We start from the raw sequence: 26,926 nt of genomic DNA, 5'->3' as shown, positions 1-26,926 counted from the left end.
TTTTCCTGGTTATATCCTCACAGTAGCAGTTTCTGTATGAACTGTACCCCATTCTAACATATAATTCTTGATGACTATTTTTATGTATTTTATGTATTATCATGATTTGTTCTTGCTTACTGTAAATCGCTCTGGATTAAGAGCGTCTGCTAAATACCTAAAGTGTAATTCTACAAACTGTCAAAATTCTATCAATCAATGAATGACCCAGCCGGGGATCGAACCCGGACCTTTCGGTGTCAGGGCGGACACTCTAACCACATGGCCACTAATCCGGTGGCACAGCTGGCTTTCACAGTCGTGAGTTGCTTGTTTCTGTCACAGAATCTGGCAACACCGCCTGCAGCGCTACGTAACGTCACACACACGCGCCGGAAGCGGTGAGAAGTTAAGTTGTAAACAAAAGCAGGGCTGTGTCGCGTCGAGTAAAGACAAATATAAAAAAAACACGTTTATAGAGGAAAAACAGAGACAGAGAGAAATGGTTAACGTCAACGATCACTGTCGTTTCTGCAACGACCGCATCAGGAACGACAGTGGGAAGATCCACCACTCCAAGCTGATCTTCGAGAAGAGCAACATTAAGGAGAAGAACATTTTCCAGAGACTGGTGGAGCTGGGCTTGACTCTGAGCCTGTCCGTGCACAGGTCCTTTCGGTCCTGTGTGAAATGTGAGACGTTGATCAAGAGGCTGGAGGGCGCTCTGCCGGCCTTCAGGAGGTGGGAGGAGGACGAGAGGAGAGCCGCGAACAACCCAGCAGCCGAGTCGGCATCACCACCACCACCACCTGGCCATGGTTCGACATTTCTGTATTCGTTCGGATCGGCTCATATGCCACTAAAGTAAAATGTGGAACGCCCCTAACCAACAACCGTGAAGAAATGTGTGAATGAATCCCTAGACTCCTTCAAAACCGCTCTCAAAGAGCACGAAACTGGCCCATGTAAAAGACACCCCTTTTCCATACTGTAGCCTACACGTTTTCCCTTTCTTTATATTTCTTCATAGAAGTGTATGTCTTTAAATGTTCGGATGAATTGAAAATGGAGGACCCTGATGTAAAGAAGTCTTAGTGCTTTTCCTGGATATATCCTCGCAGTAGCAGTTTTTGTATTGACCTGTACTTTCTACCCATTCTACAAACTGAATAAAGCAATCAATCAATCAATCAATCAATCGCCATTAGCTGCCTGCCACCAAAGTAATTAGCTACTGTCTGCAAGTAGCAGTTTTTCCTGTACAGTTGCTTGTAAATATTGGTAGGGGGCTTGTTTCTAAAGTTGCTTATGGGCTTAAAAGTTAAACCATTGGTTCTACCAACATGTAGACCTGTATGTCTGCAGACCCCCATCTGAAAATATTTGATGCCGGCAGGGACCCCCATACAATATGGCCCCTTTTCCACCGATTGGGAAGCGTCCGGGGGATTCCCAAGCAGGTTCTCAGGGAAGGAGCGCTCGTTTCGCCCCGCCCTACTACTAGTAGCCAAGGAAAGCGCCGCCCGCGCGGGCGGAACCTCACCTTCTAATACAAACACAAAACCCCATTCTGCCAGCTGCCTCGCTAGCCTAGTGGATTACTACACCGACTTGTAATACCATGCTTCACGCGTTCGCGCCCCACTGCCGCCACCTCTTTTACTACCGCAGACTTTTTAATAGTTTTTGGATTAAGGTTGGTGAGGGGTTCGTTAATAGTTTTTGGATTAAGGTTGGTGAGGGGTACGTTAATAGTTTTTGGATTAAGGTTGGTGAGGGGTACGTTGATAGTTTTTGGATTAAGGTTGGTGAGGGGTACGTTAATAGTTTTTGGATTAAGGTTGGTGAGGGGTGCATTAAAAAGATTGGATTAAGGTTGGTGAGGGATGCGTTGCTCCCCTACTTGCGGTTATGTTTAGGTTAGAGTTAGAGATAGGGTTAGTACTAGTCATAGAGTACTAGTAGGCATAAACACTTGTGTGCAGTCCAAAACACAGCCCAGCGCTTCCTACTTCCTACAACCAATCACATCGCTCCAAATTCAACTTGCGCTTGGGAATCGCTCGGACGCGGTTGGGAACCGGTTCAGTTCTTTTTGGTTCTTAGTCCATGAGCCAGAGCTCCAAAATTGGAATGAATTGAGTGTGCAAAACCATACCTATATTACATTGTTTTCACCATGAAACTTCCCCAGTTGATTACTTAAACAAAGACAATGATTTATTGTTTTCCAAATCTTAAAATTTTAAATATGCAAATTAGGCATTATATAGGAAAATATGCAAAAATATATATATATATGAAAAAGCTACTACTGTGGAAGGGTTATCATATATTAATTTACTTATATTGATCCTATAAACAATGTAATATAAGTATGGTTTTGCCCACTCGATTCATAATTAACATTCCAATTTTGGAGGTCTTGCTCATGGACTAAAAACTGGTTCTGAACTGAACCGGTTCCCAACCGGTGGAAAGGGGGTCTATGTGTGTTGTTAAAATAAAAGGACCACTTCACCAATTTTCAACCTAGTTATCTTCACTGATGCTCAATATAAGATGACACCTTTTTGTCTACTCACTGTGTCTAAAGCTCAAACCACACCAATGTGTATACACTGTTGATGGGGGGGAATGAAAACACAGGCACACCACAGGAAGTGAAGGGCTGAGGCCAGGCCAAACGGGCCAACTTCCTGTTATACACATTCTACTGGATCCCGCCCCCAGAGGAAAATTCAAAGAAAACAAACAGCAGAGGGTGCTATTTTTTCTTTTTTTTTGCAGATGGGTTCCCAGATTGGGTTTAAAGTGCTCATGGTGTGGCCTGTATAGTCGCTTCTATCGGGCTTGTTTTCATAGACCCCTGTTGCTTATTTCTCTCTCTTAGAATCTGGCGACACTGGTTCGAATCCAGCAGAGTCGTCTGCCTCGGCGTCACCGCCATCTAGCCATGGATCATCACCATCTGAATGTCCAGAACAACAACCACCGTCTAGCCGTGGATCATCATCATCATCTGAATCTCCAGATAAACGAGCCCGAGTTGCGCCCAAGAAAATGCAGAGGACTTTGACGAAAATATGTCCGAAGCCGCCAAGTCCTGCTCGTACCACATCAACAACCTCTGCACGGCCAACTATTACGGAGGTAGGATTGTTTCAGACGTGGCGTTAAACGATGAAACTCCTATACGTCATAAACGTAGACAGAATTAGAATTGGAGAATAATGTACTTGGATGCTGTATAAACTAGTGATTATTTTTGTAGGCTAAAGGTGCATTCAGACTTTAAATATTAATATTTAAATATTTGCCTCGGTTCGTCCCGTTTGTGCTGCGCCAGGTCGCGCCCCACCCGTTTGCGGCGCTCGCGCAACTTCTCGTCTTTGCATAGACCTTGTATGTAATCGCGCCGCTCTAACCATCCAAGTCTGAACGCACCTTTACAGGCTTCACTTCAAACTAATTTCACATTTGTAATTCTTTCCCTAATTTGCCTAAACTGCCCTTTGGCTTTGGTCAGAAAATACTAATTGTTATTGTGAATATGATTACTCTTCTAGTATGTAAACTATTTGGAAGGAGTTCCGTATGTGGGGGCTGATTAGCCGCACGCAACTTGGACGCCATTTTTGAGTGGTGCAACCACTCCTAGGCCCTTTTTGAAACTAGCTCCTCGCCACTCGCCCTACACACTTCCACTCGGTTTGAGCATAGATATATAAATAACCGAGACACAATGCAATGCAAGTGGATGGGAGGGGGATTCCGGTGCCGTCTCTATTATTTATATATCTATGCTCAAACCGAGTGGAAGTGTGTAGGGCGAGTGGCGAGGAGCTAGTTTCAAAAAGGGGGCTATAGACGGCTTTGTCTGGGTCCCTGGCTGGCTGTGTCCGTCTGTCTGTCTGTCCGAGCACGAAAATAGCGTTTGGTCGGTTTTCACAACCAAGTGTCACCGTTGGGCAGCCTAACACGCACGCACGCACGCACGCACGCACGCACATTAACTGTATATATGATGATTTCGGGTGTGCCAGTACAGTGCGGTGACAGTACGGTAGTACAATACAGTAGAGGGACCCCCACACGGTAACTCTTGTAATTTCCCAACCATTTCGGACCCGGGGCGGCTCGCCGGAAACCGGGCCGGCCCCTTGGGCGCGTTCCGGACCCCCATACGGAGTTGCACCACTCACTTCACACAGGTGTGATTTTTTGCTATCTTGACAGCCCATACAGCCAAACAGAAAAGTCTGATCTTATTGTGTTAAACAACGTTAAACTCACCAACATTGCAGCTGTACGGAAAGCTTGGATTATCCTCTTTGTATCTGCCAAATTTTTGTTTAATAAAAAAATCAGCCATAGACATGTCATGAATCTTACTTTATGTCAATAAATTCCGGGTGAGATTGGAAGCGCTCAATCATTTTCAGTAACGCCAATGTCCTGCCTCCTGCATTATGTGACATTTCGAAAAAGGTGGTACGCAGGGCCGTTGAGTGATTTCCAACGAGCGCCTCCAAACTCCCAGGCCCGCGGGAAGTACTTTACACTAGCAGGGGCTGAACGTGTACCTGGGGGTGCGCGCGCATAGCGCGCGCCGCAAAAATGCGCGTGCACGCGCATCATGCACGCGCATTTTCGCGCATTTTCACGCGCAAACGTGGCCTTTACTTTCCCTCTCCACACGCAAGTTATATATGTACGAACTGACACAGGCAATTAACCAGGATAAGGTGCCAATACTGTGATACAGCATATTTAAATCTCTTTTTTTTCCCTTTCTCTCCTGTTCGAGGGGGGGCTGTGCCTGGGGGGAGGGGGTGCTACAGCCCCCCCAGCACCCCTACTTCCCTCAGCCATGCAAACTCCAACACAAAATAAACACCTGCACGGAATGTATTGACAGAAAGTAACTCATAACATGCCTACGATGGATTTTAACAAAGGAAGAACTTGGCAGATAGAGGATAATCAAAGAGGATAATCCAAGCTTTCCGTACAGCTGCAATTCAGTATTTAAGTCCGACGTCATTTTGTAGTGCTACGTTACGTCCGGGTCCAAGTGGCACCAGCTCCCGTCCGCATCTCATTGTAAATAGAATATCTAAACGCGTGATTTTTTTTACAATGACTTTATTTTTCAGAAAGGAAGCCATTGAGGGTTAAAATGGGTCTTAATGCTTCCAACTCAAGTAGAATTATTAATGTTTTGTACAAGTTTCCATGACAAAAACAAATATGATGTGGAGACAATAAAGACTATTATTATCATTATTATTGAAGGTGGTAACAGTCAATTTGCTCAGTAAAATATTTTGGGGGCATATTTAGAATGTTTGCAGGCTTGAGTATGTTGCATTAATGAGGATTTAGTTGACACAATGAAATAAAATGGCGATAGTATTCCGTGTGGGGCAGACGGCCTGTCACAGCCAGATTTGGGAGAGCAGCGCAGCTTTGTTGTTGCGAGGAAAGCGGTGAAATTAGACTTTCGTGGTTGTTTTCGTCTCAGATTTAGTCTGACGGAGCGTCACAGTATAACTCTATGGGGACACAAAAGCAAGACAAAAGTAGGACCCGGAAGTATCTCACGTGCTCGCGCTCACGTCACAGCTAAAATACTGAATGTTGGTGAGTTTAACCCATTCAGGAGGACGGGAACCCCTTTTGGTGTTTTAAGCATTCTGTTATACTTTAGCTATTGAGAAATAGCTAAAATAGCAGATCTACAAGCTACAAGCGAGTGCCACACTATGAGCTTGTTATTTTTGAAAAATCGTGACAATGTGGCGCAAATCTTTGAATATATATTCTTTCAGAGCAAACGTTTCTTAAATCTTTGCTTCTGGGAGGTCCCTGAAACAACATTTTTAGATGAGCACCACTGACAGAAACATAGGATTTTATTTTATTTTAATTGGCCTCAGGTCTAAATGGGTTAATCATGTTGTTTAATGCAATCAGACGGTGATTTGACTTCTCTGTTTGGATGGATGGGCTGTCAAGGGTTGGTATTGCAAAACAGATACCACCTCATTGGACATTTTTAAAAGCAGACTGAAGACACGCCTATTCTCCCAGGCCTTTTAAATTCTCAATTGGTTGGACCGTTTCTTTTTTACCCGATGCCATAATTCTTTATTGTATTGATGCCTTTATTTTCTGTACTTGCTGCCCCGCCCCCTACTATGTGTTTTCTGATGTTTTTTTTATAATCGTGATGTGTTATATATAAATAGGTGATGTTTTTTGCAAGTTTATATTTAGTTTTTTGTTTCTCTTGGTGTACAGCACTTTGGTCTGTTTTTAAATGTGCTTTATAAATCACATTGACTTGACTTGACTAGATCTAGAATTGCGGCTAGGGGCTGAGCACTGTAGTACAGAGGTTCTCAAACCTCTGTAAATAACGTTATCATCCACGGCACCGCCTGAATAACATTGTTATTTTATAGGGTTACAGTCGGTAGTGCTGTCGCCTCACAGCTAGAACTTAGAAGGTCCTGGGTTCGATTCCCGCTCGGGACGCTGTGGGCACTGGCGGCGTGTCCAGGGGGGGAAAGGAACTGGTTGGGATAACGTGTTCCTTCCATGTGCTATGTCCAACCAGGGAGTGTAAAGGAGCGACTTGGACACTCGGGCATAAAGGAAGCATGAGTTCAAGTCTGTTGCTCTCCCCCATAGAGTAATAAAAGGATAGAGACCAAACCGGTCTCTATCCGTTAGCCCCCCACCCCCCCGCCCGCTATTCATTTCAATAGAAGTTGCTCAGTGGCGTTTTGAAGCACCCGGAAGACTGCCGGAAGTATAATTATAACTCAATGGCTCGAGCGAGCGGAAGTTTAGCCTAGCCTAGCCCGGACTTCAAATTTGAGGTCCGGGCTTACGCACGTGACGTCATGAACGTCCGTCCACCTCCATGAAAGTGCTGCAATTCCACATTTTGCCAGTAGGTAGTGGCAGCTTCAACGTTGGATAGCCTTACTGGGGGCTTGCTCTCCACAGGTTGGCGGAGGGTGTGTAGAGCCCAGGATCACATTAGATAATTGACACAGGGGTGGAAAAATGGGTTACAAATTCGTGGGATAAAAATTATATAAAAAAGAAAAGAAATGTTATGTCGTATTACGCTACGTAAATATGTGAATCTTCCCTCTTTGATCTAATAAGCCATGAGGAAAATAACTGTTACCATTTAGGACAGAACTTTTTATTTTACATGACGTTTAACCATAGAACATTTGCCGATCTACAAGCTCACGTTGTGAGTTCGGCTATTTTTGGTGAAGAGACTCTGTTTTGAGCTGCACTGTGAGCTGCAAACTCACACCACGTCGCGCTGTGACGTGTTGTGAGCTTGTAGATTGGCTATCTTCGGTCATTTGCCTAGTCATTTTAAGATGAAAGAGTGATCAAACATATAGAATACGAGTTTTTCTTCCAGAATCTTCCAGAAACATGAATGGTCTCAGAAATGTCATAACCTTGATGCCTCAAATGTGTGATTTCTTCAGCTGGTCGACCTAAAACATCATCATAACATTTTCAGTCTTGAGATTTTATTTTGCTTTATTCCATGAGGACTAATTTTTCTTTCTTTTTTCTTTTCCTTTTTTTTCACTGGCAGATTCATCTGGTTTCCAGGCTAATTACCACTGAGGTGAGTAGCCTGTCTAAAAGATTTTGTACAATTAATTGAACATAGAGATATAGATTCAGACACCTATGCGATCTCATTTCTAAATTTGAGCAAGAATCTTGCAGCACTAGTTGGCTATCCAGTTCATTTTAGGTACTCTGTTTTTGCTACAAGAGAGATACTTTATGAGAGGTTTAAGTCGAGCACTTTGATGTTGTCTGTTTAAAGCCACAGTAGTTGGCTCCAGGTGCCCCATTTTGAATGTAGTAAATGTTATCAGCAACTACAGACTAAAGACAAATTAGACAATACATAATTTCATGGGGAAAAAATGAGAATGAGAATCATCACATTTGAGCAAGAATCGTGCAGCACTAGTAGCAGTATAGTGGCCCAGAGTCTCTGCCTGCCTGCCACTTTTGAAATCATTTGCACGTAAACAAAACACCTTTTGAAGGTTTTGCAGCAGCATCAACAGTATTCTAGTACATAGCTCTTTTGATTGAGACATGATCGTAGTCGTTTTTTCTGGGCGTTTTTGAATCAGCTGTTTATATTTGTGTGGAATGGATGGCGCATGGCCGAAACATAATTCTGGCGGCCCACGGTGGAAACAAACGGACCCGTTGGGGTCGACCGATGGACAGGGCAGACCTATAGGCGGCAGCCAAGGGATATATATATAATGGTTTTTTTTTCAGCAGCAGGTAGGAAACGCGTTGCCCATGTAGGCTACAGCAGCTGATGCTTTAATGAAAACAGGGCTGTTAATGTGAAATTGGATTATATTATGTGACTGGCCGTCGCGTGCGAGCGGAGTTGCGCATCATATGAAATAATACATAAAAAATATAGGCAGCTCGTAAATTTCACGTTGTCAATACCGTGGCTGTTTATCCCATCGTTACATGACTGATGCTGTGTCGAGGTTGCAATATGAACGCCTCTGAATGAAGAGAAGTAGATGTTTAAGACGGAGGGAGCGAGTCTCAACACCTTGAGGGCTCGGGCCTATTTAATCCATTAATAAAATGTGCCCATCACTTATAGTGCCCGGACCACTTTTACCGGCGGACCGGAAGTTGTTGTGAATGTCTGTGTAGCAGCTAACAATAGCCACACCACTCTAGAGTCGATCGACAACAACGGGAGGTAATAATAAATCTATCGCGACTAGCGACTTCTGGACCGCGGAGCGCCGTCTAACACAGGATATTTTTTCATAATTAGACGGGATGATTTAGATCGCTAGTTATGAACGTTTTAAGATTTTCGTTGTCGTCCGCTAAACGGGCAGGGAACATTTTCGATGTTTCGACTGTTGTGCAACACCGATGATTGGGCAACAAGCGCTCCTAGGCTGTGGAGCGATGCGACCGGTTTTGATATCATTAATCTCCGTCGTTTTTATCAATCTCCATCTCGGGCAACTGACCGTGCACTTGAACTTGACGGTGATCTCCGTCTGGGGCCCTTAAACTGTCCGCTTTCAAAAACTGAAGAAAACATAAGAACATGCACAGCATGGAGACGCACGCACGTGTCATGTGATCGGGCCGGGGCCAATTAGAACAGGATTTCCCAAACCTTGTTGGCCCAGGTACCCCCAGGTTAACCCCTCATCCTCGCAACACCGATAAGCATATTTGCAACCTTACATTTAGATGCCATTGGAACTATTTGTAATAAAACTTTTCAATCAAAGTCACAACACATTTTCACAACATTTATTTAAGATGCTATCTTAGAATAGATGTAGACATATTTGACAGTGCAGAAACATAATTTCCTTCCTTGATGATGCATCAATCAGCTGGTCACAGTCAGACATTCACAAAGTGACTTCATGGAGTCTGTTTCATTTCTATCCAAAGGCCCTTGAATGATGGAATATGATTAAGGATTACTGTGATTATAGTAAGATCACATATCACATACAATAATTCACTGGCAAAAAAATAAAATAAATCTGAATTATTTCGTGGACCCCCTCTGGCTATGTGTCATGGACCCCTGGGGGTCCGCGGACCCCACTTTGGGAACCACTGAATTAGAAGACTCATATCAGTCCTCTTCCGTCCACAACTGGCATCATTTCCATTTGTAAAACAGGATAATACATATGGGCACAAAAGGGGCATGCCCATATATGGGCATGTACTGATGACATCAGCAATCTCCATATATGGGCATGTACTGATGACTCCATATACGGGCAAAAGTTGGACACAGCTGGTGGCGGTCACACTAAATGCGTTTGTTTACAGTGGGTCGCCATAGTTACTAGTTAATGTGTTTGAATGAGTCCTGGTTGTTATGGTTACTAGTTCAATAATCAAGATTGTGCACTTGGTGAAAAGTTTTTGATTTTTGGCATGGTTTTAGGTATGGGCATAAGGTTTGTGAGGAAAAAAAAACATCGCAGACGACTTAGGGCCGATTCATACTCGTATTTTAGAGCCGAATAAAAGTCGGTTCGGCGCTGTAGAGCCTACAATGTGACGTCATTTGAGGTTCGGGGGGGCGGGGAGTCGGGACCGTCCTAAAGTCGGCTCTTCGGTGCTACTGAAAATCTCTGATGAGCCGAAATCATTTCGGCACTACAGCGCCGAAACAGCGGTAAAATAGGAGTATGAATCGGCCCTTAGGCTTGCCCCCTAGTGGTCCGTTTGCAATGAATCCAATATTAAGGTAGGTCAGTAATAGTATATGGTTGAAACCCCAAATAAGAGATTTTTTTCAATGGCTTCTGTTACTATTGGGTATACTTGAAAAATAAAACAAGAGGTTGCACAGCTCGTAGTCACGCAAAACACTATTTGTTTCTGCACAAAATGCCTTCTTCAGGGTATTATTATTTACAATTTACAATTTCTTAATCCAGAGCGATTTACATTAAGCAAGAACAAAAAGCATGGCAATACATCGCTTACATAAAAAAGTAGTTATCATGAAACATGCTTAAGCTAAGAACGTAACAGTGGAATATCTATATAAAGAAACTATGCATATATACTTTAAAGTGCTATGTCTAAAATGCTATTCTAGTGCTGTCCACATAGAATGCTATAAGTCTGCTATAAGTCAATTATTATTACTTCCTATAAGAAGTTATCCAGCTGGATATCGTACGTCGGCGACTGGGCGGAGCCTCTTGGCGGCGCTCGACCATACACACCTGGTGTGCGTCTTCTTCTCTGCTAGGAGTCCGATTTATCTGTATTTCTTCCACGTCGTCAGCGTACAACACCAGGTTCTGTACGCTCTGGCTGACCACGGCCGCGTCGAGGAGGAGGGGCGGGTCTTCAAGCTGCACCGCCCTCTCCCGACCGCCGTTCATCGTGGCTTCTGATGGCGTGGAGGCCGGGGAGAGGAGCCGCTTGGCCCCAAGCCTGTCCATCTGAGAACATAGCTGGAGGTACGCTTGCTTCTTAGCCTCCGCGGCCTGTCGTCTCACTTCCCTGCTCTTCCAGGAGGGCCGCTTGGGCACCTCCTTGGTCAGTGTGGCCAGAGTCTGCATGGCCAGGATGAGCTCGTCCTTCAGCTCTTCGATGTGGCCGTCCTTCGCGTCCATCTCGTGGCGCCGCAGCCTCTCTGCCTCTTCGGCCCGCCTCCGCAGGTCGCTCTTCTCCCTCTCCGCCCGGTCCCTCTCCTCCAGTGCCAGGGCGAGGTGGCGCCTGGCGTCCCGCAGCTGCTCTTCCCTGCTCTCCAGAGAGTCGGAGAGCCGCTGCATCTCGCACACTGAACACTGACACGCTGCTTCCACGGCTTGTGGGGCGTCGGCTCGGTCCGGTTCCTGCTGCTTCTTCTCGTCACCCAGTTGTACACGGAGCTCGGTCTCGGTGGCAGAGACCACCAGCTGTTTACTCAACACATTCTCCATTCCTCTCGCCTGACGTGTTAATTCAATCAATAGTGGATTTGTTGAGGGAAGGCTGCTGCTTTTATACTGTTCAGCTGTGTGTACTGGCTGACATCACCGTGAGTCAGCCATGACCAAATATGGAGTTCCAAATCAGCCATGCCTAAATATGGAGTGCATGATGTCAGACGAGCAGCAGGGGTAACCATGACAACCATGATAGAACATATTGGGTAACTATGACGACCCAGTGTCAACAAACTGGCCTCTTCTTCATCTGGAGTGAGCTCTGACATCACATAAAGACTTCCCAATGCAGAGACGCCCAAATATGGAGTGTGTTGTCTAACCTCAATGTGTCGTCATGGCATCAGGCCCAAACGAATCAATGTCAATGTCAATGAGGTGACAGTACTTCATTAGACACCCTGGAGTTGTTTTTATGTGCAATGGTGTATTAACTTTGTATTTGGGGTTTCTTCCTGGAGGCTGAACCCTTGACAGTCAAATGGGCCAATGAAATAAACAGTAATATAGTGACATCACACTATCATCCTCTCCCCTAACCCCTCCCCCTTTATCATACAACTACAGCTGTGGGTGCGGCTTCAGTTCAGGTGGATCACCACCCACCAGGCAAACCAGGCAAACTTAATGAACTGGTGGGCATGTCCACACAAAAGCATGATTTTAACAAATGTACACTTTTTGGAAAAAGTTATTCCTCCTTATATTATAATAATACCTGATGATTATGTTTTAGGGTGGGAAAAAATCGTGGCACTCCATCTTTAATATTGGATTAATTGCAAACGGACCAAGGGGGCGAGCCCAAGTCGTCTACGATGTTTCTTTCCCCCGAAACCCTTATGCCCATACCTAACACCATGCCAAAAATCAAAAACTTGTCACGTGCAATTCCCTCCCAGCTATCTGTACTCCCAGGCTGTTTAACTGCAGCCAGTGTTGATTCTGTCGACTAAACTAAGACGAAAAATGTTTTTCACTGACGAAAACTAAATAAAAACTAAGCTATGATGACTAAAACTAAATATATTGACAATTTAGTCAACAAATAAAAACTAGACTAAAATGTTAGGAAGGGACTAGTGGACAAGAGAAGTTATTTTACACTTGGTTGCATGCTGAAAATAGCTGATCTACAAGTTCAGCTTGTAGATCAGCCAAGGCCCCAATACACACTTTAGATCTTATGATATTTAGTTGACTAAAACTAGACTAACACTAAAACATTCCGGGTGACTAAAATGTAAGAGACTATGACTAAAACTAAAATCAAAATTTGCTGCCAAAAACATCACTGACTGCAGCTGGTTCAGACTTCAGCCACTGGGTGAGACTGAAACATGGCAGAAGTACAAATCAAGGGAGTTACGTTGATCTGTTTACATTCGCCGTGCATGAAACCTGTGTTTGTGAATAGTGTTCATTTTGACAGCAAATTCTGATTTAGTCTTAGTCTAAAGATCATTTTACACATTGGTGAATTAGCGATGCGATGCAAATGAAATTACACACATTGGCGAATTAGCGATGCGACGCAAATGAGCGACCCGGAAATATTTGAAATATTTCACCGGCGAAATGCGACACGTATATGCGATTATATTCGCCACTCCTCTCCTACTGCTTTATGTCATCGGTATCCTTTCCACCACTTCTTGTTGTCTTCACTACCGTGACGGTCCCGTACACAGGGAAAACATTACATACAGTACAGTACAGTGCAGTTTAGAGGGGGTCCCATACACACGGAAAACATTACATACAGTACAGTGCAGTTACACAAATAGACAGTGCACAATAGACAATACAGACATGTACAGATACAGTTAGCTTGCTCTTCCTCTCCCACCCACTCCCCCAACTCTCTCTGGACAAGCATATTACAGTACAGTACAGTGACTTGGACAGGGGTCAGAAGTAAACAGCAGTACGGGCAGTGTTAGCAGCATGAACAAGTTGTTTTGAGGTGTGAATATAGGGAAGTCCTGAAGCGGCCTAACCTGACTCCGCCAGATGGGGCAGCAGAGAGTACACAGGGTTCTCCCCCTCCTGCTCCCATCTGGGAACTCTCAGGCAGACTCGATAGAGACACACGGGGACTACAAATTTCACGCCCCCAAATGAGACAGCGGCCCCACTTCTGGTCCGTTTCAACTGTGTACTGCAGCTGCCAATGCAATCCCTAATGAGAGGCATCATAAAATACCTTAATTTCACTGGTTCATTACTGAGGCTATAGCGATTTTTTTTGTGTTCTAATAAAGTGTCCCATATGTTTAATTTGTCCTTTTCAATGTCACATACCTGCCATCTCAATATACATCCTACAATGTACTATAATATACTCCATCAGTTTGTGAAAAGTGCTAGCATTGTAAATCTCAAGTCAAAGTGGTCGCACGGTATATACGGTATATACGGTTTTCAATACCCTGATATATTTGTTGTATTTCGTTTATATGCTATGTATTTGTTGAAAATGATCTAAACAGCATCTTGCAAGACTATTATTAATACTCATCTGGAGAATTCACTATTCAGCAAAGTTAATTATACAACAAGTTGACAGCGGTAAAACACACCGTCGGAGCTCCGTGGTAGGTAGAACATATATAGTAAGCCTGTGACATGTTCAAAATATAGACATGAATAACAAAGTCAGTCGGGATCGGGATGTATATTGAGAATTCCACTCTTCAAAGTCGGCGCTCGTAGCCTCGTAAAGGCAGTGACGTCCCGTAAAAGCGACAGGTTCTCTGTCTGCCGTCTCCCCTCTGCTCCGTTAACATTATGGGTAACTCATTCAAGTGGTAAATTAAATGTGAAATACATCCTCTATTGAGAAAACAACAATATATGTTGACAAAGACACTTCATACATTTGGAAACATATTTTTATTCAAATCAATATAGTCTTCAGTTAATTTCATATTATTTTAAAAGTAGGCTAACTACAGTTGAATTTTAATGGACTTCTATGGGCTGGCCTGCAGTATCCGTGCCAACGGACCAGAAGTGGGGACGCTGTCTCATTTGGGGGCGTGAAATTTGTAGTCCCCGTGTGTCTCTATGCTCCGGCCACCAAACGGCCTGGCCAATCAGCGGCAGCTAGAGGCGGGATCAAGGCAGGACTGTGTATGCCTTGATCCCGCCTCTAGCTGCCGCTGATTGGCCAGGCCGTTTGGTGGCCGGAGCATCGAGCATACAAATGTCTTCTAAAATCAGTTTTCTGAAAAAATATTTTGGTGGAACTCAATTGTTTTCATGTCAAGGACCCCCAAATGTATCTGTATTTGGCCCCGGACCCCCATCTGAAAATATGTTGTTCCAGGGACCACCCCAAAAGCAAATATTTAAGTTACAAATATTCACGTACGATTTTGTATACGCTATAATAGCATATATTCAAAGATTGTCACTGTTGCACAGCCTAACACACAGACACACACAGGCCAGGGAGGAGGGCTTGTACAGTACAGTACAGTACAGTACAGTACAGTACAGTACAGTATAGTACAGTACAGTACCACTCACTTCAGACGGGTCTGATTTTTTTTTAATAGCCAACACTACAATCTGCTCCAAAACTGTGGAATGCACTTCCCGTTGCAATCAGAACTGCAGCATCACTCCCTATCTTCCGCCGTAGTCTGAAAACCCACCTTTTCAGACTCCATCATGGCCCATAGCACTTACCCTACCCCCTTAGATAGCACTTTTTTTAGACTTAGATAGCATTTGATACAGACTTATAGCATGTCATGTAGACAGCACTATACTTGCATTGTATGTAGTCATAGCACTTCATAGTACATATGTATAGCATAGTATATATGTATAGTTTATATGTATAGTTTATATTGTATAGTTTATATTATATAGATATTTCACTGTTACGTTCTGTTTTGTTTCGTTTCATGATAAATACTTTTGTATTCCCATGCTTTTTGTTCTTGCTTAATGTAAATCGCTCTGGATTAAGAGCGTCTGCTAAATGCCTAAATTGTAAATTGTAAAATGATACAGATGCTTTTAATGTGTTAATATTTTAACGTAGCTCCAGTGTCGTCATCACACTGGCGTTTAGGATAAGGCTCTGTGTTGTAGCAAATCATAATAACAATAATTGTGATATTTTTATTTCACATTGTGTGTTATAGACCCAGGACGCAGCCTCTGTTGAACACCTGCAGGCCACTGGGTTGAAACCAGACAGCAGGTCGCACAGTCCTGGTATGTTGTTATATGCTGCTTTAGTGTTTCATTTGATGTATTTATCCACAGTCCTGGTATGTTATATGCTGCTTTAGTGTTTCATTTGATGTATTTATCCACAGTCCTGGTATGTTATATGCTGCTTTAGTGTTTCATTTGATGTATTTATCCACAGTCCTGGTATGTTATATGCTGCTTTAGTGTTTCATTTGATGTATTTATCCACAGTCCTGGTATGTTATATGCTGCTTTAGTGTTTCATTTGATGTATTTATCCACAGTCCTGGTATGTTATATGCTGCTTTAGTGTTTCATTTGATGTATTTATCCACAGTCCTGGTATGTTATATGCTGCTTTAGTGTTTCATTTGATGTATTTATCCACAGTCCTGGTATGTTGTTATATGCTGCTTTAGTGTTTCATTTGATGTATTTATCCAGTCCTGGTATGTTGTTATATGCTGCTTTAGTGTTTCATTTGATGTATTTATCCACAGTCCTGGTATGTTATATGCTGCTTTAGTGTTTCATTTGATGTATTTATCCACAGTCCTGGTATGTTGTTATATGCTGCTTTAGTGTTTCATTTGATGTATTTATCCACAGTCCTGGTATGTTGTTATATGCTGCTTTAGTGTTTCATTTGATGTATTTATCCACAGTCCTGGTATGTTATATGCTGCTTTAGTGTTTCATTTGATGTATTTATCCACAGTCCTGGTATGTTGTTATATGCTGCTTTAGTGTTTCATTTGATGTATTTATCCACAGTCCTGGTATGTTGTTATATGCTGCTTTAGTGTTTCATTTGATGTATTTATCCACAGTCCTGGTATGTTGTTATATGCTGCTTTAGTGTTTCATTTGATGTATTTATCCACAGTCCTGGTATGTTGTTATATGCTGCTTTAGTGTTTCATTTGATGTATTTATCCACAGTCCTGCTATGTTGTTATATGCTGCTTTAGTGTTTCATTTGATGTATTTATCCACAGTCCTGGTATGTTGTTATATGCTGCTTTAGTGTTTCATTTGATGTATTTATCCACAGTCCTGGTATGTTGTTATATGCTGCTTTAGTGTTTCATTTGATGTATTTATCCACAGTCCTGGTATGTGCTGCTTTAGTGTTTCATCTGATGTATTTATACACAGTCCTGGTATGTTGTTATGTGCTGCTTTAGTGTTTCATTTGATGTATTTATCCACAGTCCTGGTATGTTGTTATGTGCTGCTTTAGTGTTTCATTTGATGTATTTATCCACAGTCCTGGTATGTTGTTATGTGCTGCTTTAGTGTTTCATTTGATGTATTTATCCAGTCCTGGTATGTTGTTATATGCTGCTTTAGTGTTTCATTTGATGTATTTATCCACTTCCTTGCGAATCCCACACGTTCTGCTTGCTTTAGCTTTAGGTGTTAGTGTTATGTCTGCACACAGGCATCGTTCCTAGCAGAGGTAGAACGATAGAATCGGTAGCATATCAAAATCAGCCATAAGCATGCCATATCGGTATCAAATTGTACTCTAAATAGTACAGTTAGAGTGTAAAGTAGTGGCTTAGTACTCGCTGAGCAGCCAGTCTGCCTGTCTCTGTCTTTAAAGGACTTTAAAGGAGAATTCCATGCTAGAAGGCTTTCTTACCTTTATTTGTAGTTGTTACGTCCCCACCAAAGAGGTCCAGATGTTATTTTGTGAAAAAGTGCATTATTGGCTATTTCCCCTAATATAAGCCCTCAATGAATTGCATTAATTGAATGGGGCTATGGGGTGTTTTGCTAATTCGCTTATTTCCATCGCTCAAAAATCAATATATTTTGTATATATCCTCTCTTCATAATGTAAATAGTATCCCGAGCGGCACACTTTACTATTTATTTCAATGGAAATAAGCGAATTAGCACAAAAACTCAACCCCCATTGAGGGCTTATATTAGGGGAAATAGCCAATAATGCACTTTTGCACAAAATAACACCTGTAACTCTTTGGTGGGGACGTAACAACTACAAATAAAGGTAAGAAAGCCTTCTAGCATGGAATTCTCCTTTAAGAGCGTCAGCTGTTAGTGCGTTAGGGGAGCTTACCATCTACTTTCACCAGCAAAACAAAATTGTAATTTTTTTTAATTCAGCAATGAGTTCAATATAATGTAATGTAATGTAATCAGTATCTGAATCGGCCGATATGACCCTGCAAATAACCGGAGATCGGACATAATTTCAATATATTTCAATATCTCTAGTTCCTAGCAATATTGTTCTACTGTCAATCTGTACAATCATTGTGTTGTGCCTAGAGTTGTTTGAGAGTGTTGCGTTCAGCTGCGAAGGTCCTGACATTGATTCGGACGTCTCTATCTGTCTGTAAATATGTGCATCTTCCATCTTGTAGCCCTGCCCTGCCACATAACCTCTGTGAAAGATGACAGAGGCTTATTTAATTAATTCATCTTTATTCTATTCCTTCTTTCCAGACCAGTCTGTGGAGTCCAGCCTGCAGGCGAAGATGAGTTCTGCAGTGCCTGCCAGGACCATTTCTATTAACCAGGAACTATTTGAAATAGTTGAAATTGAAGACCACCAGGATCCCAGTGAGTTTCAACATTTCTTTCCCTTTTTCTGTTGTGTTGTAGGGCTCATCATCTTATCAGCCTTTCAGTAATACATCACATTATATTATCTTGTTTAACATTGTTTTATTATATAATATTTAATTTACTAAAGTTCTTAGTCGCCATGACTGATTTCCTCACAGCTAGAAGGTCCTGGGTTCGATTCCCACTGGGAGTGTGTTCTCTCACTTAGGTGGGTTGGCAAGGGCCTTTCTGTGTGGAGTGTTCATGTTCTCCCAAAAATGCAGTAATCCTGGTCGCTATACTGCCTCCCCCTGGCCAGCCAACTGGTTAGAATAACATGTTCCTTCCACAGCATGATTCTATTTTACATCCGAGCATAGACATGGTAACGACACTGCCCATCTTGCCCCATATGGCTCTGACCAGACTGTCCTCCGAGACGCCAGGACGTGCGATGTTACTCCGTGGTTGGAAATAATAAGTACGGTATAATACCACACACCCAAATCAAATCATATTACGGCGTACGTCCATCAAAGCAAACGGCATAAACATTAGTTTGCCTCTTATACCAAAATAAAAGTTACTGTCGCCTTTCCAAGCTGTCATTCTCTTGTATTATATCGAACTTGTATTATTTCCCTGTATTATTCGTCTCAGCTGCTCAGTGACACTGGGTGAAAAAATGGGTTACAAAAATCGTGGGACAAAAATGTAAGAACAAGTGTATTGGTAAATTATGATTGTAGCTGATAATGAGAATAAACAGAAATGGAGCATTTATTTACAGGTACAATGGAAAAACAAAAGACGAAACTCTGCATGGGAAATACATTAAAACTCGTTTGATGCCAAGTACGAGATTCCTCGTGTTTAGGTATTATTAAACCCAGCTATGCCAAGGACCCAGGAGACGAGATTTGTTTTTATTACTATTGATTCAGAAATGTATCGCTGATATTTACCATATAGTTGATCCCCCGTCGCTAGGTATCTCTCATTATAAGCGCGACCTTTTTCTCTGAATTTAAACTCAGATTGAGGTGATTAGATATGAGGTGAGGGACGATGTTAGGAGCTCAATAAAAAAAATCAGCGCGACTTCGCGGTTAGAATATTAGCGCTTCTGACGCGAAGGGGATCCACTGTGGCACGAAAATGGCCGATTGCTACTTACGGTTCAAGCGGGTCGAATTTCTACGTCTACCAAATAACACTCTGGCTGGTGATCAGACATGGCCTGTTCTGACATCACAACACTTCATATTTGGCCATGCCTGACACAGAACTCCATATATAGAAAAGAAAGGGGACACAGAGAGACAGATAAAGAAATCTCCATATATGGGCATAAAAGGGATGAGTGGAACGGGTACTCTGACACGGGCACAACGGGTATGGCATAGCTGGGTGGGGTATGGATCTCCAACTTCCATCGTCACCGACTCTGTTCTCGCCAGCCGGGCACCAGTCTATTTCGGTTAATGTTCAAGCATTTAATGTTTTTCTCTCACATCATCTTTCGCCTAGATGCGCTGCACCATCCCGCGTGTAAAGAGGAGGTTACACCTGAACAGCAGGAGAAAAGCCCCAATCTGGTCCAGGAGGAACCAGAGTGTCCACAGAATAAAGAGGAACAGCAGAAGAAAAGCCCCGGTCTGGTCAAGGAGGAACCGAAGTCTCCACAGAATGAAGAGGAACAGGGAACGCTATCCCAGGGACCAGATGGGCCAATGGTGACATCACTCGCAGACAAGAGTGAAGATGCTGAAGAAAAGAAAAACTTTAGTTGTACAGTTTGCAACAAAGTGTTTGCTGCAAAGGGAAATCTGAGGAAGCACGCACTCATGCATACAGGCCAATACCCCTTAACGTGTACAGTTTGTGGCAAAGGCTGTGTAGATAGGAGTGGACTAAAAACACACATGATGACTCATACAGGAGAAAAGCCCTTTACTTGTACAATTTGTGGGAAAGGCTGTATAGCTAGGAATAGGCTGACAACACACATGATGACTCATACAGGTGTAAAGCCCTTTGCCTTTACTTGTGAGGTTTGTGGAAAAGGTTTTTTCACAAAGGGGTTTCTAGAAAGACACACAAGGGCTCACACAGGGGAAAAGCCCTTTAGTTGTACGGTTTGTGGCAGAGGGTTTTGTGTAAGTGGTGCTCTTAAAGCACACATGAGGACTCATACAGGGGAAAAGCCCTTCCAGTGTACCGTGTGTGACAAAAGATTCCCTAAAAAACTCAATCTGAAGCTGCACATGATGATCCATACGGGGGAATACACCTTCCATTGCACGGTTTGTAACCAAGGCTGTTGTCAATGGAGTGATCTAAAAAAGCACATGATGATTCACACAGGCGAAAAGTCCTTGCCCTGTGCCGTTTGTAAAAAAAGATTCAGCAAACAGTCTTATCTGAAGAGGCACATGATCATTCATACTGGGGCTGAACTTTTAGGAGAAGGCTGAGGCACACATCCAAGGATAGATAGAAATAGGTCCCACACACTGTCTGGAACTTTAATTAAATCAATGTCAATCAATGGCTGAACAATATTTAATTATGATATTGAGACAGTTTTTTAACTGTAGAACTACTACAACATCAGATTCTATCAACATATTATATTTATTTAAAGGAGTAGTTAACCCAGATAATTACCAATTTTCTATCAATTTCACTCCCCATGATTGTTTAGTTTTTTTTGCTTATGGCTCAGGAATTTGACAAATAAAAAAAAACAAATCTCCATGAATTCAAGGCTTCACATGGTGTTTAATTGATAGAAATTAAGTCGTTTACAGGACCATTGTTCACGGGGCAACCCTTTGCAGGCATACTACGCTTCACTACACTTCCAATAATTACATAAAGCCTGCTTGGAGGAGTCTGTTTAGTAATGTTAAGGCAGGGACGTGCACACATAGACATCAAAGGGGGCTTCAGCCCCTGCCCTTTTACGCGTCTGTAAAACAACTGCCCTTTCCAGACCACGAATGCAGCATTTACTATGGTGAAAGAAATGCAAATGCCGCTCTTTTCCATGCCACCATTGGCATGGAAGCACCATTGGCATGGAAGCACCATTGGCATGGAAGCACCACCACATTGAAGCACCATTCAGGAGAATTGCTTTTTTTCCCGAAGTCTCCTGAACTTGAACACAGTATTTTGCGTTGAACAAATTTGTTTAGAAATCCATGTCGTACACCGCATCTCCACTAGCTAAAGAGTGCTGGGTTGTGCCTTACAAGCTCTAGCGCAACGCGTTGTGAGCTTGTAGATCTGCTATTTTCACTATTTTTGTCCAAAAGTGCCCTCTTACGGGATTTCAGCCCCTGCCTCTCTCACACTCTGCACGTCCCTGTGTTAAGGACGGTGCATGTGTTCATAACATCTGTACTTCACAACATAAATAAAACAAAAATAAATACAAATTAAAAAATAAAACACAGGACTGCTAAGGTATTTGCACACAGCCTGTATTTGTTGGTACGAATATCGGAGCGAATATTGGTTGGAGCACAGAAAAATAATAATCGACCTCACGTAAAGTCAATCACACTGTCAAATAACAAGCTGGCTTGTGATTGACAAGTTGTGATTGTCAAGCTGTCTTTGACATAGCTAGATGGTCTTTCACCCTTTGAGCAGTGCTGTGTCCTTCCAGACCAACATGATCTCCGCTGAGAAGTTGAAGTACTTGCTACATGAAAAGCCTGAGTGGGTGTGAAAATAGGCAGAACACACGCATGCGCGCACACACACACACACACACACACACACACACACACACACACACACACACACGCACACACACACACGCACACACACACACACACACACACACAGTGAAGCAGGGACCCACTGTGTACATTAAACCTTTTCAAAAATAATGATGGATCAGGGGATCATCCTCGCTGCTTCTGCTCCGCTCCATTTCGTTCTGCGAAAACATTGCTACGGATATAAATAATACGAATCGCACTCTGTGTGCAAGGATGTTTTGCATGACGTTTTCTTCATTTTGTGCGGATTTCGTGTCTGCAAAATGCAGCAAAAAAACATGTACTGTGTGCAAATACCTCTATTGTCTGTTTTATAATTATTTTTTTGTTCTTTCTGTTGTGAGTGCATATGGATATTCCAGACGTAGTGTAACATTAATAAAGTGTAAAAATGGCCAATCTGTGTTTTTAGTTTAGTGTTTCCTTGTTACTGTGGGAGAGGGCAATCATCCAATCAACTATTAGAAACTCCAAACAAGGCTGAATACCAAACAATTTGCCAATTTATTGGAGGCACTACCCACATGTTTAGCTGTGTTGCTCATTCCACGAATAGGCCTTGTCCTTACAAGCTGTAGGCCTACATCGTTGTAAAGGTGACAAATCAACAATTAAAACGGTATAAAATACAATACCAAGGTAAAGGGAAATAATCTTAAAGTTAAGTTTCCAAACTTTCTGTGAGGAGTTTATATTGTATCAATTGTTCCTTTGTTTTATCTTTTTGTTTTGTTTAAGATTTGTTTGTGTAAATAATCAAATCAAATGGGGTTGGCCAAGGAAGTGTGTGTTTATGTTCCCCCCACCCAGTCACATTATGCGTATTTGTAAACCTCCATCTCATTATACCTTTCATTTGAATCAGCTGATCTGTCAAAACATGACCGAAACAATATTTGTTCTGCTTCTTCTCATAACAGTGGGCGGAAGAACATCTTCAATCCAGACAGGTTTGCCAGACCTCAACATATTTCGGGGTTCCACCCCGAACCGGGGAATATATGTATATTATTTTTTTGCAAATTAATTTACAAAGTTTCAGAACAGTTGAACGGTTTAATTATTTTCATTAAGCCATTAATACCGGGAAAGTGTCATTTTACATTTTAACCACTTAAACCATTATTTTATAGCATACTTTGGCTAATTCCAAAATAGCAGATATCACTTCTTGCTGCAGCTTGTAGAATAGCTTTTTTTTTCTTCCATGAGGCACACACGCACTCAAGCCAAGGAAGAAAAGGAAAAACATTTAGCTCCCCTTTCACCATAAATGACACACTGCTGCGGAATGTTAGGACATTGTGCCATCTTGTGACAAAGCAAAGGTACTGCACTGCATAGTGCACTGCACACATGTTCGTTCCATCACTACAGCAATACAGCATCTTCATCAGTTTGAAGTTTCAACAAATAACTGTACAATTATAACATTATAGCCTACATTCTAAATGTGTTTATGTAGAGAGAGTAATTCACATCACTTGTCCTGTGTCCTTCCAGTCCACGCCCGTTATTGTAATGCTATAGTTTAAATGAGCAAATTAATAGTTTTTCAATGGATTCAGTTTGAGGATACTCAGATTTTGAAGAGATCGTTCACCGTAAGTAACATTCAACGGGATGACCTTTTTCGCAGAGCCTGGGAGCCGATGGTCGCTGAGGGTGGCGCTTGTTTTACAGGTTAGGGTTAGGTTTAGGCATAGGTTTACTGATGTTAGGGTTAGGTTTAGGCATGTCCGCATGTGAGGTTATATAACACCGCCCTACTAGTAGTAGCCGGCGCTGTAAAACAAGCGTCCCATCAGCGCCCATCGCAACCGAGGCTCTGCATAAATAAAAGGTAGTCCCAATATCCCAACATCCGGACCACCACGTCCGTTGTGAACCAGAGAGACAAACAGCTTAACGAACACAGAACGTCAACGTTTTATAATGTAAGTTTGCAGTGCACAAACCTTTGTGTAACTTTGTGTCTGGGATGAGATTGTCTTTGCACGAGTGCACGACAGTCTGTGTAAAGTTGTGAAAACGGGAGGAATTTACACGCGAAGATCAAAGACCGATTGATTTATTGTGAGCTAACGATAATGCTAAGCTAGCCTCGAGTACAGTCTAGAGTCCGTCCATTTACTAGCCTCGGAAACCCAGACGTTTTTATTTCCAGGGAGAAAAAAATTACAACTAAGTGAACAGACGTTTTCTAGCTAAAGTTGAACTTGAACCACTTTGGTCGTTTTGAGGGACAGTCTGTCCCTTTCAAGCTGAGACACAAAGTGGACAACCCAGAGCTTCACTCAAACTTCTTATTTCTCTCACATTTTGATTGATTGATTGAAATATGTATCAACAGTTTGCAGAATTGCAGTACATTTCAAGCACAAACTCAATACAAAGACTGTTAACTGTGAGTGGACGACCCAATTAAGCATTACACTTGTTTACAAGAGGGTCCACCATGTTCAATTCATCAACAGATAGACACTTCTATATAGTCAATATATAGTCTATATAGACATTTCTGGCAACACTGCTCACAGTCACAACAACAGTTGTGCTAGCTCTGCTAAACTAATCCCTCGCTGCTGTTTCTCTGCTAAAGTAAGTAGGCTATACTATTTTATAGTAGCCTAAAACTAACGTATAAGATCTGTTGAAAATTAAATACACACTGTCACGTGACAGTGGTCGATACGCTAATTCTGTGAATTTGGAAGTGTAATCATGTCAGTGTGTCGCCGTTGCGCGGTACCACACTGTACAGCTCGGAAGCGGAGGGATCATTCTGGTGAAGTTAGCTCTTTCAAATTCCCAGTCAACGACCCAGAGCGTTGCAGGGAATGGGTCAGAGCAATCAGGAACCCGAAGTACAACGAGAACACGCCACTCATGGAGCTACAGAATGAGCGTGTGTGTAGTCTGCACTTCCAACCGGAGGAGTTTGAACGGGGCGACATGACGAGGTACCGTCTTATGGGTGGTAGAAAGCCTGGAGCCGTGCTGTCGACCACCGCGGTTCCTTCTATCAACCTGGAGGAACAAGCAGAGGCCGCTGAACCTCCGCCAGCGAAAAGGAGTCGCACAGAGGTACTCGTATAAAGTTATTTACAGTAATTGTCTTAGTACTGTTTTGATGAATCGTGGTAGTATTTAGTATACAGTATGAAACATGACTTCATCCGAGTACATTGAGAAAACATGGCTATAACATAGCATAAATGTGGGTCTATAAATTTGGCTGCCATGCCATGGTGGCCCCATCTTTTTTGTTGTTTGTTTGGCGTTTTAATAAACGTCTTTTTCAAGGCATGCTATCAAAACCCCCAACTGTAAACATTTGGAGGAACATGTCAGTTCCTTTCAAATTCACTTTTCAACGTTGGAAAATATAGTTCAATAATGCCTCCCTCCCTCCAAACTGGTCACAGACTGGGCCAGATGTTTCACAGCACTGCTGTAATGCCATTTATTGTGATCTTACACTTCTCATATTCCTCACATGATTAGTGTTAGTCAGGAAAAGAAACGAGTCGAGTCCATGGAGCGCTCACTCACTGGTGTTCCTGCAGACTCCATGATGTAAACAATGCGAGGAATGCAGCGGTAAGGAAGGAACACGGAAGAGTGTCTCTGACGTCAGAGCAGCGTCGGAGCCACTCGTTTAATCTAAGATATCTAAAACCCTTGTTCTTCCACTTCCATTCGGAGGACATCGGTTCTAGAGCCGGGCCTGGGCCAGTTTGCAGCCTAGGACCCATGCAGGAGCAACTGTAGCAGTGTTGCCAAATTGTGTGAGGGAAATAATCAAGCCAGGTCTATGAAAACAAGCCCATGGAAATGTGTAAGAATCACTGGTTTAAACAACATTAGGAAGCAAGCCCAAATAAGCAACTACAATTTAGAAACTAGCCCACCAGTGATGGTATTGTCGAGACTTGGCAGCCTGGCAGGTAATGTATATTGATGTGTTGTGTGCACGTTCTGCAAGATTTACTTTGTGGTACAACAGTGTCGTGTGCCGAAAACAAACAATCCACAAGCTCATGGCATCGCGACTCAAACGTTGTGAAGCAATGCGCAACACCGCCATACGACGCAGCATCGAGTCAAGAAAAAGATTGGCGAGGCGGGTTAGGGATGCGTTTAGCCTCCGTACCCAGGCTTTTATTTTCATTCTGTCAGCTTAAATGATTTATTCTCCTGCAAGAAAGTTTGATAATCAAATCAAGAGCCTAGTCTGTTGTCTGTAGAGCTCCATGGCTAATTTGCATTGACCACGTTCTAGCTCCTTACAACAACAAATCCAAAAACACTGGTGTGACTTAATACAGTGGTTCCCAAACCTTTTCATGTCAAGGACCCCCAAATTGACACTCATTAGCCCGCGGACCCCCACTTGAAAAGACATGCCAGGGACCCCAATAAGAGAAGATTTGTATGGCTCTAGCAGTAATTTTCAACCCGTTTAATTTCAAGGACCCCCTTTGACATGCATTAGTCTATGGACCCCCATTTAATGGCATTTGGGACCCCCAATTTATATTGTATATCAATGCTAATTTAACTCTGATCTACAAATGGACCCGTTTTGGTTCCATTTGTACACTCTCTGAGTTACAGACCCATAAGGGTCCATTTGGTTCCAAATTATCATTTAGCTTGGTTTTTTTGGATCACTGATTATTATTATTTTCTTTTTTGCTTGGCCTTTCCTTCAGCAATCCTAGGCCGGTTTCGCGCATCCGCAATGCCGTTCACTTCCAGACTAAAAAGCTGAATAACTCTAAATCTCTCTCCATGGTTTTGATAAAGCAC

The 26,926-nt window shown here is 42.6% G+C and overlaps 1 protein-coding gene across 1 annotated transcript; it reads left to right on the top strand.

The window, feature by feature from the left end:
* The first annotated feature begins 363 nt into the window (after window positions 1-363).
* On the top strand, window positions 364-22,158 carry LOC306943975 (uncharacterized protein). Its single transcript, XM_079530558.1, has 6 exons — window positions 364-797; window positions 2,873-3,132; window positions 7,622-7,654; window positions 15,683-15,755; window positions 18,213-18,329; window positions 19,845-22,158. The coding sequence occupies exons 1-6, from the start codon at window positions 482-484 to the stop codon at window positions 20,789-20,791; spliced, it is 1,746 nt and encodes a 581-aa protein (XP_079386684.1). The 5' UTR covers window positions 364-481; the 3' UTR covers window positions 20,792-22,158.
* The last annotated feature ends 4,768 nt before the right edge of the window (window positions 22,159-26,926 follow it).

This window comes from Electrona antarctica (genome assembly GCF_951216825.1).
Source record: "Electrona antarctica genome assembly, chromosome: 19".
In the NCBI taxonomy this organism is placed as follows: domain Eukaryota; kingdom Metazoa; phylum Chordata; class Actinopteri; order Myctophiformes; family Myctophidae; genus Electrona; species Electrona antarctica.
Note: the sequence above shows the minus strand (reverse complement) of the source record. Positions and strands in the feature narration are given on the sequence as shown.